This window comes from Gavialis gangeticus, unplaced genomic scaffold (genome assembly GCF_001723915.1).
Source record: "Gavialis gangeticus isolate Ggan-Ray unplaced genomic scaffold, GavGan_comp1, whole genome shotgun sequence".
In the NCBI taxonomy this organism is placed as follows: Eukaryota; Metazoa; Chordata; order Crocodylia; family Gavialidae; genus Gavialis; species Gavialis gangeticus.
The window spans coordinates 10,990,393-11,011,890 of record NW_017728964.1 but is presented as its reverse complement, the minus strand read 5'-3'; the positions used below and the strand labels follow the sequence as shown (position 1 = coordinate 11,011,890).

The 21,498-nt window shown below is 41.4% G+C and overlaps 1 protein-coding gene across 3 annotated transcripts in view; it reads right to left on the bottom strand.

Moving 5' to 3' along the window:
• TNRC6C (trinucleotide repeat containing 6C) overlaps positions 1-21,498 on the bottom strand; it is a 228,891-nt gene that overhangs the window by 156,870 nt on the left and 50,523 nt on the right. For all 3 annotated transcript variants that reach the window (XM_019502795.1, XM_019502800.1, XM_019502786.1), the window contains one exon: positions 17,544-17,565. In XM_019502795.1, coding sequence (XP_019358340.1) covers positions 17,544-17,565 — 22 coding nt within the window. The remainder of the gene's footprint in view (positions 1-17,543; positions 17,566-21,498) is intronic.

The window sequence follows — 21,498 nt, the reverse complement described above, 5'->3', positions numbered from 1 at the left end:
GTGAGTCAGAGGTCATAAAACTGCTGTAAATTACCTCACTGCAGGATAAGTCGCTTCCTAATCGAGAAGAAAAAGGGGAAAGGTTCCAACAAAATTCAGCTGCTCCTTGTAAACATTTTGATGTTAACTATAAGCTGTCACGCAGAAGACTTAAACTGTCACAAGCTACGCATGTAAGTCATGTCAACCTAACTATCCCAAAAACAAAGATCCTGGTAAACATCTACCTTGCCCTGTTTCTGTATGCAGATCATGTGAATTATCGCAATTCACAGATCTTTGCTTTTTAACATGCTCTGATGTATTGCGTACCAAAGCAATATAAATAAAACTGCATTTTTGCTAGGTCTCTGGCTACAGTGCAGCACCTCCACAAGCAAAATTAAGTTTAAAGGCTAAAAGATGGTCATTTACACTGCTCGCAGCCTAAAAACACCACAAAATATACCAAAAAAAAAAAAATGCGCTTTACTGGAAGCACCAGCGTGTTACTTCAACCCAGCTCGGCAGCATCCGTATAGAGTGCGTTCTTTTTTAGTGAGCTTTTCCGTGCTTTTTAGCAAAAGCAGATTCAAGCAGCTATTGGATAAAAATGCCAAAAAAGCCCCATTACACCCGATCTATACAGGCATTGGGCAAGCCAGGTCCAACTAATGTGCTGCTTCTTTTGGGTATGTGCTGGACTCTGTATGGGTGTGCTGAGTTTAAAGGAAAGCACCTGGGATTTTTTGAACATCTGCAAGCAGCCTTATTACTAGAGAGGCAGTTAACCACGTTGGTCTAAAGTCAGGCAGAAGACAGGGTACAGCTTCCCCTTAGAGTAACTACATCAAAGGTGTATAGAAAAAGTTTTAAAATGTAAAGCTTATCGTATACACCTGTTTTAGGTATTCTGCAAGGTGCAAATCTACCCCGTCTTCATTTACTGCTAGGCCAACAAGAGCAAGGAACACTAGAATCAGTATATTTGGGAGAGAAGAGGGAAGCAATTCCACAAGATGTATAATAATCCGTTTGCTTTGTTTTTCAATAAAAATGACTGTTTGAGACATGCTCCTCCTTTCATTCAGAGTTTTTACAAAGGTAAGACACTGAAGTAAGCACAGCATTTCCAGACCAGGAGAGGAACTCAGAACCAGAGACTATAATGTTTAGTTTTAATCTCTTTCTTTAAACATTCTAGCTGTTGCATTGCAGACTATATCCTCCCAGATTAAATGCATTTAATGGTTTGGGCAAAAACTACTATTATACTTATTTAGCAAAGAAAGCATGTAAATAAGTAAGTATGTGTGGCATGTGCAGTTTATAGAAAAGCACCTACTGTGAATAATTTAGTTTAGTAAAAAACCCTGATCATAAGTCAAATTCCTAAGATGAAGTTAAGTGTCTACATGGTAAATTAAACTCTAGCCTAGAAGTCAAGAGTGCAAGAGTCAGGCATTTACCACAATTTTTCTCATACCCAACTGAAAACCACATGCCCAAACTTACTTTTATGTTTGCCAGGGGTTCCATTAAGAATACACTGGTATATGATGTTATATGCCTGATGGTCTAGGAATTATCCGAGGCAAGGATTTGTTAGGATGGTATCTTTTACTGTAACAAATTGCATGGCTGGAATAGTTCGACAAGCTTTCCAACGCAAGATATTCTTTACCACAATAAAAACTTGACACTGATGTTCTTGGAAAAATACCTTTCCAACAGGCATTATGGTGGACATTACTGCACTATACGATGCAAAGATGACTTAATAGATACAAGAAATTAACATCAGTTGAGACAGACTGATTAACAATTACCATATTTACTTTAATATAAAAGACTATCAAGTAAATATGGCAGTTGGGTAAATCCCCACTACGGAGATTCTAGATATGGAAAATTTATAATTTTATTACAATTTTCCAGGTACAGAATCTATTTTTGAGTTATGCCTTGAATTTGTCCCCCTCCAACTGCTGCAGCACAAAAATAGTCTTGGGGGGTGTGGGGGGGCCAGCAAGTACCCCTTTGTTCTCCGCTTCCCTTTCACTTTTTCCTCTGGCAACCCCTTTCTCCTCTCCTTATGGGCTGCTTTCCTTGAGCACATGGAAGTGAGAAGCAAATTTAAAAACGATAACCTTGTAATTACACAAGGCTGTAGCAATTTGCATACAGTACCTATTCACTTAGTTTATCCATCTTCTAGTAAGATGTATGGTAGCAGCCACTGTACACCAGTCCCCCTCAACTCCAACTCTAAAGTCATAGTGAGCTACTTTACTGCATACATTTCAACTTCCTCTTCACTCCCACCACTGAGCAGCACCTTTCCTTCCCTTTTCCAATTATCCCTGGGTTTTTTGTTTTTTTTTTAACCTGCCTTAAAATGTCTGGCAAACATCACAAAACAAGGCCCCAAACAGTTCACCGAGAATCCCTCTGTTGCTCCCTCTCTTAGCCTAATTATGATTAGTGTGGCCCTGCTCTCCATTAGGTGGAGTCAGACCAGGTTGTCCTGCACCTCATCTGCATATGAATTTTGGAGGATTCCAATATTCATGACAAAAACACCTCATTGCAGTCATGAGCGGGGAATAATTAGCACATGCATACTCTGGCGGGGGGGGAGCAGGGGTAGGAAAGAGCATCTGAAGTACACACACACAGAGCAACCCTGAGCTATGGGATCACCATGGCTTGAAATGCTGTTTGCTGTTGACTCAGCTGGGGCCCAGCTGAATGAACTATGGTAAATCATGAGCCTTTTGTCTTTGGACTAAATATCATGCATAATTTGTACTACCATATTTATTCAAATGCAAGATGACCTATCCTTGTGGGCTTGCCCAATGTGGGCCACATCTTTTATAGGCATGCTCAGTGTTGGCCGACTGCATTCAAATCAACTTCATAGTTGGCTTGCAGTACTGAGCACATGCTGTTTTTGGCAGCAGTTTAACGATTGATAGTGTATTTAATAAAGCTTCCTTGCCTGTGATAATAAGATGAGGGGCTTCCCCCCCCACACCCCAGGCTGGTTGGAGGGGGGTCACCTTGTATTCAAGAAAATATTGTACCAAAAACAAAAAAACCAAGATTTGTTCTAAGACTGTGTCTGAGTTTCAGACCTATTGTAAATTAAAAATAAATACAATTCTATTCATGGTTAATTCAGAAAACAGACTCGTTTCTCACCAGCAACATGAAATCATTCATTATGCATATCTGCAGTTATTTCTTAATGTCACTAAGTAAATACTGTCCATCAGAGACATACCATAAACCTAATGGGTCTAAAAACCACCACACACATTTAAGACCACACTAGAGAAACACACAACTAATTATCTGCAATAAAACACATCACTGTTCTGCTCCATGCATAAAGTTAGGTACTTAAGACATCACCATCTTTCATATATATTTTATAGGCTTAAAGACAAAAGCACAAACTGTCAGGCAGGAATGTTAGCCAACTAAGCTAGAGTCAAAACACTGCCCAGCTATCTAGAAAGACTAAACAAGCCAAATCAAAGGCCCATTTTTTTCATATTACTGAGACATGCCTATGAAGCAAGCCGAATTGTTCTACTTGCAGAAAAAAAGAAAAAAGCCATTTTATGTAAAACTGCACTGGCTCTACATTTTATATTCATTATTCTATAGATGCCCATCTCCAAAAATGTTAAGCATTCCTCACCCCCTTCAGATATGGACAAATGAACAACATGCAGTTAATTAAAAGGTGATGGCAACTTATTGCACATTAGCTACTCTGTGCTAACTGTTCATGTGCCTTCTCTTACTCTGAAGACATGAAAGCTGAACTGTACAACTTAGCAGCTCTTTCATTCAGGGCTAAATTACCTCATTACTTGCTCTCTAATAAATAACAGAGAAATTGTGGTCATCTCCCCCTTCCTCCTCCTTTTTACTTTCTGTAATCTATTCATTTTCCATTCCCTTATTCTAGAATCAAGCTGACAATCAAAAAATCTACTGAATATTGAAGTTTTGTATGCTGCTTAAAACTTCTGAAAAAACACTGACTATGCACTTTAAAAAAAAAACAAACTTTTGACAAGCTAAACATGTAGATGTTAGAGAAGCATCTACAAGCCTCCCCCAACTCCAAAATTGACATGTATAAATCTATCTACTTACATTATTTGTATATAAAAGGTTTTTACAAAATAAAATGCGACTTTAACCTGCAAGACCCAAGACCTTTAGACCCAAAGACAACTGAATACATATATACATCCATACAAACAAATTGTTTCAATAGCTGATTCTTGTAACACTCACCCCAATGTTATTTAATGATGCGTGTTCTTTCTTTTTAAGGTATGTATTAGAAGGATTTCCAGTACAACAAATAAAGGGTGCTTAGGCTTTAAGTTGAATAGCGTAGCACACATTAGTTTGACCATGCTAACACCCCACCTCCAAATCCTAACCGAGATAAAAAGCCTGCATGACTTCCACTGGGATAGTGAATGGAGAGCAGTAGAGAGAAGTTGATCACCTACTGTCTTCAGAAAGAAGCTGTGTATTAAAGCAAGGGGGTGGGTTTGCCTCATAATATTTATACTCCATTCACATACATATTTTCTGTTCCTGAAGGCTTCCCCGTAGCTACTAATTAAGTACATTATAATCCTACTGGCTGCTATTTTCTACAGAGTACCAAACACTTAACTGTTAATAGCGGAATAGCATTACTAAAAATCTTTACCAGAAAAAAAGAACAAACCTATTTGTCAAATGCGCACAGAATGGTGAGACTGCAGTTACAGAAAAACAGAGTGTAGACTAGGACTAACTGAACACAAAGGGAAATCCCAATAACAATGTGACAAAAGTGCATTCACTCCCCATCTCATCCAAGTCTGCAGTACTCTCTTCCAATTAAACAAAGCCAATCATTTTTTTCAAATAATTCAGGAACACTCCCAACTACTTATCAGCCCTTTAAAGCTTTTTTTTATTCCAGTATCTCTGTACTAGAAGCCAATGGAATATTTATTAAAGACTGAACTTACTATAAACCACTCACAGCCAGTGCCTCAGAATAGATGAGAAGGCGGCAGCTGTCAGTACAGATGATTTAGTAAGCTGTGTTCTTGTTTGAATAGAGGTTAAGTCTTAAAATTGTCTAATGGAGTGCTTTCTAACACTGCACCAATAACTTCAGAAGCAGTCACATCTTTCAAAGCACCTCCTCTGGTGCAATGGATGTTTATTTTGGAAGGGTTTTGTGCTCCATGTCATAAACGAAAACATTTTAGCTGCACTTGAGGCTCTGTGCAATATTTAATTGACAACACACCATACACCCACCCACAGGAAACTCTCGGCTTACTAGTCTCTTTCCTGAGGCCGCAGCCATGGCGGGGCATGCAGAAACGGGTGTCATTTTACAAGTTACAACTGCACACAAAGAACTGAGCAAGCTATACATTCAGCTACAAACTACTCCATGAAAGAATGTGTTTGTGTCTCCAACTTGTATTACAAAACTAACAGAATACATCTTAGCTTTATACAGTTCAGAATCAGAAAATCTTTTAATAAAGTCTGTTAGCCCAGGATTTTAACAAGGAACAAATGACTGGAAGTAACATTAAAGTAGTCTCATGCACAGCTTATCCCATTGTACAGCTCTGTAGAGTCCCTTTCAAAACACACACCAATACCTGAACATAAGTTAGTATAAAAGCAAGGCCCCAAGTCAGCTGATGTGCATCAACTGCATATACTTTGTTTTTGGCTGTGTAATATATTACTTTACACTTCCCTTCCCCGCCCCCACAGACTGGTGTAAAAGTTCTCACTACCATAGCAACCAGCTAACAATAGCATATGACACATGCAGGAAAGAAAGTGAAAGTTTTTTAAAATCACCATATTGCAGTTTCCCCCACAGAACAACTCATATGCAAGGGTCACTTTATTAGTTTACGCCCAAGGCTTGCAGCCCGCACCGATGAGTCATGTACAAACCACAGGCAGCTACATTAAAGCATTTCTTAAGGACTTGCCTCTTTAGCCAGTCAACATCTACTACTACCTACACATCTCTATAGTGTCACAGTGCACAAAATTCAGTTCAAATACGTTTTACGACATCCAATCAAAAAATCTGTCACACACTCAGTAGCTTTTAGCATTTCTTTATATCCCTGTAATCACTCAGTTTTCCCGAGTACCAACTAATCTTTGGATTGTTCCCTTGGTTATGGTATATGATGAAGTATGCAGCCAATTTCATGTCATCTTTACATCAACAATTACTTTTTTTTGCTCTGTCAGCGCTTGCTATTCACTGTTTGGGTAGGTTTTAAAACAGAATATTCTGTGCAGTAATATGTCAAAACTTAGGTAAAACCATAACCAAAGTACCCATGCTTACCTCCGATTTGTTTAAAAAAAATCTGACCAATTTGCTCCTTTCAGCCTACACTGACCATTTTAGATGGGTTAAGATTTTTGCTGGCCTCTAGCAAGCATTTACAGCATCTTTCCTAGGGATAAGCGTAATAATTAACTGCAACTGTGTGGAAATAAAAAACCCAAACCATAGAACCCTCAAGTCCTCTGAGCAGCTGTAGGTAGAGAACTGCCCCAAGAAACTAGAACTAGGAGGTGGTCCAGATGGCTCTAATTAGCCATTAATCTCTCCAGACAGAAGTTGCTGAGAACAGAAGGCTGGTCTTTATGAAGGCTGGTCCCATCTCTTCCAGGCGATCATCCACTCTGAGAAACATATAGCATCGCTACCTGAAGCAGGACCTGGTAAAAGCAGGCTGTGTGAAGACTGACAAGTGATCCTGGAAGGAGTGTGGGTCAGGGCCATACTACTGAAAGACTAAAGAGATTCCTGTAAGGAAAGTTGTACAACTTGGGTTTAGTTTGGAGCTTGCCTTCCTGTCAAGACTGGAACTGAGCTCCTAAGGCAGGGTGGGGGAAGACTAACTGTACTTGAAAAACAAGCTTGCAAAGCTTTTGGCACTCTGGTCTTAAACTCTAGTAAGATAAATACAGGTACTTCAAGGAGGTGTTACACTTTCCAACTCCCATAATTTTTTTTTTTAGTGGTTACATTATCCTGCTGAACCACAGAATAATTCAGAGACAGTGAAGAAGCCCCATGCCAGTAAGTCAGTGGATCTCACCTTAGAACCTTTCATATTACTTAGCTGTTTATCACCATCAGTAGCCCAGCTCTCCAAAACCAAAAGAAATATCCCACTTGGTCCAGTGCAGCCACGCTTCTTACCTTCTCCTGGACAAATTCTTTCCTTCAGTAATCTCTTCCAAAACAAACATAATGCATGCCATGCAAATTCTCATGCATACAACTTTAATATCTCTTTTGTGTCAAACTATTTCCCAAAGGCCCTACCTCCTTGAATGACTTCTAAATTCTTATGTACTTTAAAAATCTCATTGCTCTTAATCTTTTGTACAATTTTGTGTTTCATTCTGCTTGTGATTACTTAAAAACAGTACACTGTGTAGTCTAGCTTCCAGTCCAATTTAGATAATTTTTTACTTTGTTCCTTTATCTTACTGCATTCACTTCACACTATAGTCATAGTACTTACTGCCATCATAATATACCAGTATACCCATTATGCGACAGTGTTGGCACGATGCTATAGCAGTGATGTTAAACAGGTGTGAGAGGTAAGATAGAGGCAAAGTTATCCAAAATATCCTTGCCTCTCCCACATACATACATTACATATATCTTTAACTTAAGTTTTGAACATAATACTCATCTAAGTTTCTCACTTCCTCCTAACTGATTATTTGGGCTGTGCGAAGCTTCGGTTGTTAATTCGATTTGAAGGAGGAGATTTGGCCTGATTCGGTGGCTGAATCTGCAAATCGAATCAGGAAACCCATTAATCTCTCCGTATCAAATCTGAAACCTTTTATTCAATTGGGAGAGAACTGCCGATTCAGACACAGACACAGCTTTATATGCATTTTCTACATACCCAAAGGTACCAGACGGCTTGTGAACGCCAAGATGGTGGGGCAGATGGAGTGTCCCACAGGAGCGTGGGGGGTCCCCAGCACCCACGGCAGCAGACCCAGAAGTGGACCACAAGTACTTCCAGTCCACTTCGGGGTCCGCCACCAAGCACACAATTCCCAGCCCCCACACACACACTCCTGTGGGATGCTGCATCTGCCCCACCATCTCAGCGTTCACAAGTCTGGTACCTCAAGATATGTAGAAAAAATATATATAAAGCTGTGTCTGTGGCTGAATCACAGATTTGCCGAATCAGAAAATCAAATCTTCAGATTCGGCTGAATTGAAAGTTGGGACAGTGATCTGAATCAGCAAACAGAATCACTATCCCTTGAATCGGCCCAAATCCGAATAGAGTATAGTCTGCTTCACACACCCCTACTGATTATACTTCACAGTCCCAAACACATCGCAGCTAGATAACATTTCCTTTTTTTTTTTCCCAGTTTACTTCATTACATATCCATACTGATGACTACATCAGTTAAATTCCTTATCTTTATATTTCCAGTTGTGACCTGTTACTCAATGTGAGGACACTTTTTCTAGCTCAGCTGTTTCTACAGTTCAGAAGGTAGTTCATAGCTCTGTTTTATGCCTTCAGTGAAGAGTATAATTGTTCATAGTTTCTCTACCGGGAAGCAGATGAAAACCTCCATTAGACTTCTCATGTTGCTCCTGATGAGCTGCTTCAAAAAGTAAAATCAACTTACTCCTTTGGTGTTATATTCCTAATTCTCTCCACTTCACCCAAAGTTAACTCTTTACATGCAGTCATGCCATAAAAAGAAACAAGAACAAAAACCAAAAATACCCCCTTACAGTACGTTTTCAGAGAAGGCCGAAAAGTTGCAAATCTAATCATCAGTGAATTTCAATGGGATTTTGATGCCAGCCAAAGGCCATTTTGGAAATACCAGCCTAAAACTAATTGGATAGTTCTTTAGTTTCTAGTTTCTAACCCACTACTCTCTCTCAGGATTGCCATATGAACTCTTGCCTCTTATAAAACAGACTTTTGGGGACAGACATATACTCTAAACCAGGCACAACATAAATGCTAAATTTATTTATTGATTTCTGCCTTGACAGTATAAGAAGCTTCTAGACCTCCATACTCCACTGAATCCAGTACGACACGCAGACAAAAGCTACAGTACAAACTTACTGTACCCCCACCCCCCCACCAAAAAAGTGATCTAACCCTAATTTTTAAAGTCTTTTTGTTACTCTATCTGAAGTACTGACATCCTTCAATTTCATGAGAGAGAACATGCTAAGGGGCATGAACCCCCTAGATCTCATCCACAAAATGAGCTTTAAAGATGCTATATATTTAAAAATTTTGCTAGTTTCTATATAAAATAAAACAGCATCAAGAATCCAGTAGAAGGGGGCAGAGATAATGAAGTCAACAGTTAAAAAAAAGTACTACTAGACCATTTTCACTTTTTTCCTGATGATTTCTCACATTTGGACTACAACAGTAAAACCTTTGCCACAGAACAGCAAAACCTTTCAGAGTGCACAAAGCTGATGGAGACAAAACACTGGATACCTTACAGAAATTCAAAGTATTCCAGTTAGATACAACTTAAGTCTATAACATTACAAGCAATTTTTGCTTCATATGAGCTTAGACCAGGGACAGGCAATTATATTGGGCACAGGGCTGCTTACTGAGTTTGGCAAGCCATTGAGGGCCACATGACAGGCAGCCCAGGGCAGATTAACAGTAATTTTCTAAATTTTTTAGGGGCCCCACGGGTTGGATAGAATGGCCTGGCAAGCCACATCCGGCCCTCGGACCACATTTTGCCCACCCCAGCTTAGACTTTTTACAAGCTTAAACTCTCGCTGTTTATTCTTCAGATCTCTAAGCCCAAAGAACCTGTTTTCATACAAAAAACATTTTCTTAAAAACTTAAGTAAGAGGAACACAGTTCACATAAATAAGCTCAGATGCTGTGAAAGGGACAACTGCAAGATAGTGGCACCTATGGGCATTTTTATACATGCAAGCACTGCAGTGCCAGGCGCTTTTAAAGCGCCCAGTGCTGCAACGCTTGCAGTAGTATAAGCAGTGAAATACACCTCAGTGCTGAGAAAATGGCGGCGGTGCACTTTTGAACTAAAACAGAGGTGCTTTTGTTCAAAAGCATACCACCACCATTTTCTGCATGCTGATGCACATTTTGCCATTTATGCGACTGTATGTGGCACAGCACAGTTTGCCTCAGCTTGTGTGTGGAGCAGACTCAATCAATCAAGTTTGCTCCAAAGTGGCAGATCTCCAGTGCATCACAGGACAGAAAAGTATGCGCATAAAAGTGCCCTACCAGTTTAGAGCTGTGCTCTTACCCCCGAAAAAGGCCAGTTTGCAATTAGGGTGAAGTACAGGACACACAGAATGCAATGAAGCCAAAGACTAAAGGTATTACCTGGCTCAGACTTTTTCTACCTCCCACCTCCAATAAAAGGGATAGTTTTCCCTGTTCTGTCACTCTAAGTGTCTTAGTAGAAACACCACCTAGACTTGATTCCAGAAAGTCAGAACTTGCAAAGGCTGTCTAAATGCCAGGGGGCAGCAGCAAATGAAAAACCCTTAGGTTAAAGTTACCCAAGATCACGAAGCCGCCACATCACAAAAACTATCATTTGCACCAACTGTATGCACAGGTTTTACATGACAAGTGATGCAACATCTGGAAATTTAGATGAGTTTCAATTATTTGACATTCTTTAACCAGGTTTCCAGGGCAAGGGTTGACAGGCTTTCAGTACACTGCTATCGACGACCTTGTTAGTAACAGCAATATGGGCAGATTACAAGGCTGGAATCAAAATGAGGAAAGATGACCCAATTGGCAAAAGTAAAGCAAACAAGAAGATGAAAGCTAGATTTTTTCAATGCCACATCTCTTCCACAAACACCACCACTGGCAGATTTCACCATCCTACTTGCTATAGATACAATTTATGGTATATTTGGAACCTAAAATAAACTTGCCTGTTATAACTAGTTCAAGAAGCTATGAATAACTGCTGGATCAACAATTACTTCAGTAGATGTCTCTTGTCATAATTACCTAGTAATGGCCCTCATATCTCAAGAAAAGCAAAAAGCCTCATATCCCATCAAGAAACTGACTTAGACTAGCTAATAATCTCTCACACTATCAACATATTACTAAGAATATCTACTACTGTGCCTGAAAGTACAGCTACTGGGGAACATACATTTTTCATTTCTGATATGGAAAGACAACATGCAACAGCAACTATGAACAATTTGAAAGGACTAAGTTGTAATACTTATTCAATACAGGCAACTAAAACAAAAAAACCCCCAAGAGTCGAACGAGACACACTTTCATCAAGGTACAGATGCACAAAACCAATTCACTTAGTATTACTTACTGCATTGCTCCAATTATAGGTTGACCTATTTTTCCCTCCAAACAAACTCTAAGTGACTCACACTCAGCTTAAGAGTTGACCTCTTACCTTATTTTGTTCAGTGGGGCTCTTGCTCTAGTATTTTTAGCGCATTTAATTATTTAAAGGTCCTTTCCTTGATCATTTGATTCTTACAGGTTTTTGCAGCTACAATAGCACTTAAAACCACCTGCAGCTACTGACTTGTATTCACTGAGCTGTTTTTCCTAAAACTGAACCTGAACACACAGGCTTAATTTAAAATGCAAAGTTGACCAAATCAGCACAATATGGTAATTATATACCAGCCCCATAACCATTGCAAAACCCTAGGTTTACTGTTCAGTGGACGCATCAGAAAGCTTATGTAGGGGGAGAGGGGAGGGGTTGTTTTGTTTTTTTAAACTACAGCATCCAAAATGATTCTGGACAAAGTTTATAGGTACGAGTATGCCTTTGCAGTTGAAATCACCTAGGGCTCTCATGCGTTTACAGAGAAGACAAAAGTACCCGGAGTGGAGAATCCAAGTTCTGTAGCAATCTGTGAAGTGAATTCTTCAAAATCAAGGAAACTAAAAGCTTGCTGGGAAAGATAGTATTCCACAAGAACTCTTACACCATCTTGGCCCATCAGCAAAACTGTGGCTTTTGGCTCTCTTTTCAGCTGGGATGGTGGACAGCCATATTCCACAAATCTGGAGCGAGGCAACGGTGACAGACCTACCAAAACTAGGAAAGCCAGTACATGACCCTAGGAGCTACAGGCCCATCTCTCTGCTCTGCATTACCTACAGTAATCAGGCCTATCATCAACCTATTCCTCCCCCAAGAACAAGCTGGCTTTAGACCCCATTGTAGCTGCTGTGAACAAGTACTTGCCATCACTACAAACATCTAGGCTGATTTTCACCACGAGCTCAAGACCGGGGCGACCTTCACAGATCTTTCCTCGGCCTATGATACTATGTGGAAACAGACTGTCCCTGCTGCTGCCACCACCATGTGCCAAATTACTCCAGCTGCTGTGAACTTTGATGAGTAACACAAGGATGACGGTCTATCTATGAGCCAAGGTCAGCACTCCAAGAATACTCAACAATGGCTTCCCACACAGTAGTGTTCTGACACGGATGCTTTTTAACATCCACGTAAGTGATACGTCCTACTCAAATCACTGTGGAAATTTATCATTGATGTAGATATCACTTTGACCACCACAGGCAAAGCCTTTTCAGGATACTGAAGCCACACTGAACTCTGATGCATCAATAATGGCTGAATACTTCCATTAGCAGAGACCATGACCAAATGCAACCAAGTCCATCATCTCCACATTCCATCTCAACAAATTGCAAGGCACATAACACCCTCAATGACACCTTTGGTGTAGAATAAGTGTTTCATGACCCAACTCTTACTTACCTTGTGGAGACCCTTGACTACTCCTCTAACTTGTCGTCATCACTTCTGAAAGACTGCCATAAAAACAAAGGCACAAGTGAACATCATCCAAAAGCTCACCAGCACAAGCTGGAATGCAAAAGCCACCATGCTCCTCACTTCTGCTGTAGCCCTGGTTCTCTCAACAGCTGAGTACTGTGCACCTGTCTGGGTCTCAAGTTAGTATTCAAAACTCACTGACAACTCTACTCAGTAATGAGGACTATTTTTGGAATTTTATGATATCAACTCTAGTGTACTATAGAGGCTACCAGCACTTTCAAACATTACTCCTCCCTCAATTCGACGGGATTTAGCAACATACAGATAAATAATGTGTATCACTTGTAACCTGGACCTTCCCCATCTACCAAGACCCTCAAAATCTCCCTACTCATTATATAATTTCATAAAAAATTCTGGACACGAACCGAGCACCTCCTATACCACAATACTGAAGAATCTTGGAGGAAAGCTGGGGTAGAAAATACTTTCCCAAATAAATACCTAGTCTCTGACGCAACAATGGACTTCAACCTTCCATGGAGCATGTGGACAATCTTTAACAGGATACGCACTGGGCATGGCCGGTGCGGCCACCTGATGTACAAAGTGGCGCCTAAACACTTTGCCTGGCCGCAACTGTGGAAACCCTGACCAAACCATGGAGCACATAACATCCTGCCCCAGATACAAGTTTGAGGGTGACATCCTGGAGTTACACTCACTTTCCAGCAGGACATTGGTCTGTTTGGAAAATTAGGAAGTAAAAGCTTGACAACAGCTCTTGTTCCTAAAGCCACACAACAACAGACTGAGGTCAAGCATTCCTTATGGACCAAAACATGTAAGCTAGTAGCTTGCTCTCTAAAGAGCAAAGATTAAAAGGGAAAATGTAGTTTCTCAAAAACAGAAATACAACTTCATGGTCTGGTCCGTCTCAAAACCAAGCACACACAGACCTTCCCCCCAGCTCCAAAACCACCTCTGGCATGTGGTCTCAACTAGTAAAAATTTAAGGAGCTATACTGTTCTGTATGCGCGCGCGCGCACACACACACACACACACACACACACACGAGTAAGCTGCTATTATTTACAAAAGCTCATCTCTGAATTGGTCAGGTCTCCAAAGTACCACTCAGCCTTACCTTCTGCCTGACTTCACACTACCATGGCTAACTCTTTACTTTGACAGGGAGAAAAGGAGCCTACTTACTCACCACACTTTTCTCTTCCCATCAGGTCAAGCAGCTTTATAGCAAGAGGTACAGAATAGCCCTGTCTTTGCAGATAACAGTCTGAATCTATTCCCTTACTTGACCTACTCCTATCACAGAAATTAAAAGAAGGTGTTAATATGGGCTTTTACAAGTAAGAGCTTCTATAACAAAATGGAAAAGTTTTTGGAAGTGCCAAAATAAACAGATGGTGCTGGCACAGGATGCATCCAATGGGAAATAATGTATGGAGAATACAGGAAGAACTATCTAGCAAGAGTTATTTGAATACATACAGTCTAACATATGGGTTAACTACAGCAATTCAACAATCTCTCTTCTATTTTCTAGAATACAGGATATACAGCTGTAATAAATATAAAGTTCTTCTAATACCATAATGATTAATGTCATTATATGAACCAAGACAGATTCTTTGATGTTTTATGTTGGATTGTTCTAATTTGGGCTGGACTGACTGCGCATGCAGCACAAGGGGCCAATATGGGGGGGGGCGGTGCACACTACATGCAGCATCCCACCAGCCCAGCGTATGTTGAATCTGGCATGGGCTGATTCAGGGGAGCCAGTATACAGTGCTGGTTCAGTGCAGGTGCTGCATGCCCTGTGCACCCCAGACTGACCTTGTGGCATGTACAGCATCAGGTCCAGCCTGCACACTCCATACAACACGCGAGACTGGGGCCCACATGCAACCTACATAGTACATGGGGTCAGGTCCAGGGACCCATGGGCTAGATCATGCAACTCCGTGGGCCTCATGTTTGACACCCCTGTTCTAACCCATCCTCTTTATCCAAATAAAATTGTGTTTTCAAGATTCTCTTTGTTCCCACCATTCCAACTGTCTTCTGTCTAGTTCTAAGGGTTCCTGGAATATATGGCATACAAGCATCTCTTCAGATCTGAGATAGATGCAACTCTGCACCTGCCTAATTTCTTTACCTTGATCACTTCCTTTATTTTGAGGCACCTTTTGTGGCCCACCAAAACCTACTGCTCAGTTGTTAGTTTTCTTTCTCATTCGCTCACCTACATTAATGCTGCCCCAAACTGCTGGAAGACTTGTAAAAGCTGTTAAACCCAAAACTGATCGTGGAGGGAAAAAAAAAAGCAGCACATTTCAACATACACCGGCTCAAAACATCAGAATCTGTCATTTTATTCATAATATCCCTCACAAAGTGACCACAATCAATGTTGTGATCAAAAGGGGTCTGTAATCACTAATGTCTCCAGAGGTATCAATGCAAAATCTGCAACGAGCCTACTGAAGAAAGATGCCATGGGACAGGGGACTAAGTCTTAATAAAAAGTGCATTAGAACTCAAGCTTATGAGGAACTTAAAAATTTAAAATACCCCATTCTGGATGACGTCAGGGGTCTTGACAATGGGGACTTGGGAGAACAGCTGGTTCTTTCCCAGCAGTGTTAGCCATCTAATGGAGAAATGGCATCTTATCCAAGGTTCTGGCAGTCACTATCATTGATTAAGTACAGGAAGAGAGCCCCATGGATTGGGTTCAGGATGGAGCTCTCGGCTTCAAAGAGGACACAGGATTCTCCAGTGTAAGACCCACATATGCAGCAACCCAGTCATGCACTCTCAGTTGAAGCAAACATGCACTTAGGTTTAAAAAAAATTCAAAACACACTGCACCAATCTTGTATTACCCTGTCAGTCTCCTGAGGAAAGTAATGAGGTACTATCTATGATGCACAAGTGCTTTGCACAACACCAGCAGATAGCTGACACCAACACAATAAACCCAAGAGCCAGACAGAAGATTTAGCAAGCATTCAGCACGACAATGTTATTTTCCTATATGGACATTATCCAAAGATCTTAAGTGATCTTTCTTTCTTCTTTCCAGTGAGTCTTCACTGAGCATGACAAACTAAAAATTAGAGGAGCAGACCAAACACATTTCTATTATTTGCAAGAACACTTAAACGTGAACAAATGAACTTCTGAGTTAGTAAGATGAAAGTATGCAGACTGATTTCAGTGCTGATATTCTGTACACAACAGAAACCCTGGGCCATAGAACAGACATTCCCTTGCAATGACTATCAGTGTTCCTGGCCCAACTGTAAGTAAGTTAAGCTGCTACAGGCTAAAAGGTGGGGGAACCTGGGGTCAGTGGGTCAGGAGTGAGGGTCACTGGGTTGGGACAGGCCATTGACATTTACAAATGGATCCTGGTACAAAAAAGTTGAAGAACCATAGCTACAAAGAGAATGGGTACACTGGAGTCACTACCTGAACTCACTTAAACTTACCAGCCCAAGTACTGAGCTGTGACAGCTCACGCCTGGACTGTAATTCAGACAAAACAGACTGTACACTTGCGCAACCTGTACACATTGAACACTGGGCTGCTACTGGTATCCAAGCTAGTTAGTTCAAAACTAGCTTAGGTGGTTTCCAACATTAAACTGAAGTCACAGCAGCAATCACAATGTAGAAGACATACCTTAAGTAAGCTGATCAGCCAAGAGCGTTTAAAAGATGCTCCTCCTCCACTGAGGAGCAGTCCTGAAGGCATTAGGGAGGGCAATTATTTTGGGCGGAGGGCCGCTTACTGAGTTTTGGCAAGTCATTGAGGGCTGCATGACAGGCAGCCAGGGGCAGATAAATATTAATTTTCTAAATTTTTTAGGGGCCGCACAGGCCAGATAGAATGGTCTGGCCGCATTTTGCCCACTCGTGTATTAAGCTAGAAGGTTCCAAATGCAGCAGGTAGGGGTCCTAGCTTGTGAGCATATCAGTAAGAAGTCAGCTCTTTTTGCTAACCTCTTCCAAGAAATCTTGGAAGTTCTTTCACCAGGGAGGTACAATACCCGAAGTGCTGAATTCTACAAAAATTATATTCTTAAAGTAAAAAAATGCATATCCTTCAAAGCAATTGAGGCGATACACCTAGGAACTGACTTTAAAGCACTTTTCCTAGTTAATGTCTTACAATGCATGAGATTTAAAATTAGACAAATGCATTTTAATTAAAGAAATAACCTCTAGAAATTAGAAAGAAAGTGATATCTACCTCAACGTTGAGCACATCTTGTTATATAGTTTTAAATGAGTTTCTATGCTGGGATTTTGTTTGATAATGGTAAAATCTAAAGCACAGGATAGATTCATTTAAATAGTGAAACAGCCTCCCCCCCACCCCCCTTGCAATCATCTGCCAGCAGCAATACTAGAAGTGTACTTCCCTACACCCTCCAGGAAAAAAAACATCTGCAGAATAACACTATAAAAATCTTCTAGCCCCAGTACTGAGTTTATGCATATAAAAAATCCAAAAAAACAACAACAGAAGTGCATTCTAGATACACATATCAGATAGGTAATGGCAAGATAAGAGTTATTAATTACCTTTGGTTTTTTGTTCAGCAGCCTGAAAAAGAAAAAACAAAAACAAAACAAAACAAAATCAATCAATCAGCAATATTGGTTAGCATCAGCTTTTATTCAAGCTATATCCAGGAAATGAAACCACAATCCTGCCCCTTAAAATCTCCCATCTGACTAAGAAAACCCCTGAGTACCAAGATCCTGCTTTAGTTGAAGTGTGCTGATACCTTACTAGAAGCACAGTTCACAGTTGTCAAATGTGATTCTTGCTTACTTTAAAATGCACCCTATTCAGTAGGGCTGTGCAAAGCTTTGGGTGGCGACTCAATTTGGAGGAGATTCAGCCCAACTCAGTGGCTGAATCTGAATCAAGTCAGGGGACCAAGAAAAAGGTCCAAATCAATTCAAAGCTCTCCAAATCTTCAGAAAAGATTCAAAGAGCTTTGATGATTCAGGCAGCCCCTGAAAGCTACAGCCAAACTAGAGGCTGGTAAGTACTAGGGGCAGGGGAGGGGACACACCCCTGCCAGGCCCCAAGCCCAACCTGCTCCCCCAGCACCACATTCCCGCATGGCTGCCCTGCCCACCCCAGCTTCCAGGGCTTTAAAAAAAAAAAACAGCCCCTACTCACCAGGTGCTGCCAGGCAGGGAGGCAATCCCCGCTACCCCCCACTGCATGGGAGACTGTCACAAGCCCTCCAACCTCCCCCCCACCTCGCTCCCCCAGCCCTGCCCAAGCCAACTCTGGCCCTTTAAGAAAAAAAAAAAAAAAGTAAACCTCTGGGACTCTCCACTCCTGCAGCAGCCTCAGGGCTTCGGGGTGCTTGTGCAGAGCCCAGCAGAGATTGCCCCCCCGCCAGCAGAACCAGCGAGTTTGGAGTTTTTCTTTGGCTCCCCCCCCCCCCAAAAAGGGCTGGAACTGTGGTGGGCGGGGCAGGGAGCTTGCATAGAGCCTCCCATGTAGCATGGGGCAGTAGGTGGCAGTGGGGATTGCCCCCCTGCCCAGCAGCACCCAGTGAGTGGGGGAGAGGTTTCTCTCCCCCACAAAGTGCCAGGAGTTGGGGTGGGGAGGACAGCCATTGCTGGAGCTGGGAGAGCAGGCGGGGGATGGTCCTGGCTGATTTGAATCAGAAAATTGGCCAAAACAATTCAGGACAGCAATTCAAAATCACCGAATCATCAAATCACCCGAATCCAAAGCGAATACTAGCTGCTTCACACAGGCCTACTATTCAGCTATGCTGCCAATGATTTAAATCTAATATATAAAACAAAGTTAGTAATAGTAACAAACTACATTTAAAATAAATTTCATATACTATTAACTTAAAATATCCATATAATTATCCATGGCAAAGCCTATAAAATATACAGGAGAATATGCTGCATTTATTATGCTCCTACAGCATGATAAAAATTCATACAAAAACTCTTCTACAGTATGGGACTTAAACAAGGGGGGGTTTGTTTTTTTTTGAGGGGGGGATTGAGGGAGGATGCTTGTGACTACCCAACTTAATGTACCTCATGTCTTTGGACTGAAGTGAATCAATCTTTTGAAAACTGTGTTTTCAGAGATGAATACACAGAACCAAGTAGTTTCTTCAAAGTAGCTTTGCCACATTCTGAAACATTACTACACTAAAGCACACAAGTGTTCAAGGGAGCACGTGATCGTGTTTATGTACAGATTTATATAACCACATATGCAGTAATTAAATCCTTTTCATAGACTGAAGTACTAAGTGATGACTGTGATTTAAGTTGCACCTTTGATTGCCTCCCTTGCATTGTGCTCTCTAAGCCACTCCATCAGAATTACTTCCAGCATTCCAAACCTCTGAACTACCTTCAAAAGCACTATTTAAAACATAACATGGAATGGCTTTAAAAACCCCCACTTTGGGCCAATGGCCAGCTGTACTCAGTCCCAAAAGTACAACCATTTACAGTACGATTTAATGAAGCAACAAGTTTAAAAGCTGCAATCCAATGGGAGTGCTAGGTAGGTACCCTGTTCTTCAATAAGATGGTACTTGTTTCAAGAAAGTAGCACACAAATCCCAGAGCTTTAACACTACAGTATGATCTACAAACAAGCTAGTTTAGAGGTTTCTAAAATAAAGTCTCTCCTTTCACAGCCAATTAAGTTCAACTTATAGCACTTGAATATCCTGGGTTTGCAGGTACACATGCAAAAACCCCACAAAAACAAAAACCTATTTTCCCCTGTAAAATGACAACACCTTTCATAGCATGCGATGGCAAAAGAAAGGATTTGTTGGCAATGCTTTGGGATGATCAGTTCGGGGAATAAGGCTACTAGGAACACATGCCAAAACTCACTCCACCATATATAATATGTGCAACTTCTTGACAAAGGGAGATTGTAGCAATCCCTATATTTAGGTCGACAACACTTTCCGTCATGAGATTCTTACCATCTTTTTAGAGATTGCAACCCCTTTGTAACACCTAAATAGTTTAACTGTTTGAAATTTAACAAGGAGTGTTAAGGGACAGAAAGATATATTTCTGTTGCCTCTCAATTCTTTTTTGAATTGTCTGGTAATGCTGAAATTCTCCAGTTTTCCTTTAGTTGTTTCTATTTCTCAGGATAAATGTTGGCAGCATCCAAAAATAGTAAATTAATATGAACACTCTGAACTTAAAAACAAGCCAATGCTGTAGCCAAAAAAGCAGTTGAAAATGCTTTACTGGGAACACAGAACCTCTTTGGGAGGATAAGCTAGAATCTCCTTGAAGATCCAACCATTCTCAGGTAAGTCTGTGGAGGGGGAGGATCGAGGCCCCCGGAGTCAGGGAGTGGGCTGGAGCTGCAGGTGGCTCATCCATAAGATCAGTGTCCTGGTGCTTAAAAATGGCAGCGGGGGTGTTTGAATTAAATTTACTTCAAGTGCCACATCCAAGCAGGGTGGAAGCTGAGGTGGGCTGCCCGTTGTGAGCTCAGGGCTCTTCGCCCTGCTGCCTTTGTGCTGAGAGCCACACAGGCTGCGCCATGTCCCCTGCCTGTCCAACAGCTGGAGGCACAGCTCACCATCACCACTGCTGCCAGAGGGTGCACAGCCAGCACAATGCTCCCAAGGTAAAGGAAGTAGGGCGAAGAGCCCTGAACCCACAGTGGGCAGTGCACTTCACCGCACTTAAAAGCATCCTAGTGTTTAAAAAATGATGGCGGGGGTGCTTGAACTCATTAAATGACCTTTAGTTCAAGTGCCCCACCAACATTTTTAAAGCACTGGGACGCTAATCCCCTGGACAAGCTGCCTGCATCTCCATCCTGCTCCCCCGAGGTCCCATTCACAACCCTGCCACGGCTCCAGCCCCTTACCGTGGGGGCCTCAATCTGCCCATGCCTCCCCCCCCACAGACTTATCTGAAGGGTGCTGCTCTCCACACTGCCCAGCTGCATTCCTAGCCACATTTATGCATGCAGCTGCAGACAAGAACATGGTGTCCAGGGGCCCTGGACAGAAGGTGTATTGTATTTGTCAGTATATTATCAGCTACACCAGCCAAAAAGGCTGATAACGTTAATTTTCCTTTTAACTGGTGCCAATCAAATATGGCGCCGATATATGGGTGCACCTCTAAAATTATACTACATGCTTTATTTTAAAAAATGTATGTTATGAAATTAAGCATTCAAAAAAAATTAAGTTGTTTGTACCACCTTAAACCTGCCTCTCTCTGCACACATTACAGTAATTTTTAGTTAAATGGCAACGTACAATTTCCCACCCCCAATTGTCCCACATCAGCCAAAGTACAGAATAATCAGTGCTTGAAACCTAATCCACAGTTGTATTGTGAATGAGGATGTTTGTAGGACTACTGCCTAATTGTTCTACAAGTTAGAACACGGTGTGAAGAAAGCAGCAGAGAACAGAAGGGAGAAAATAGTTTTCTGTTAAAAGCAGGTTAGTTTCTACTGGGGGGGGGGGGGGGGGGGGGG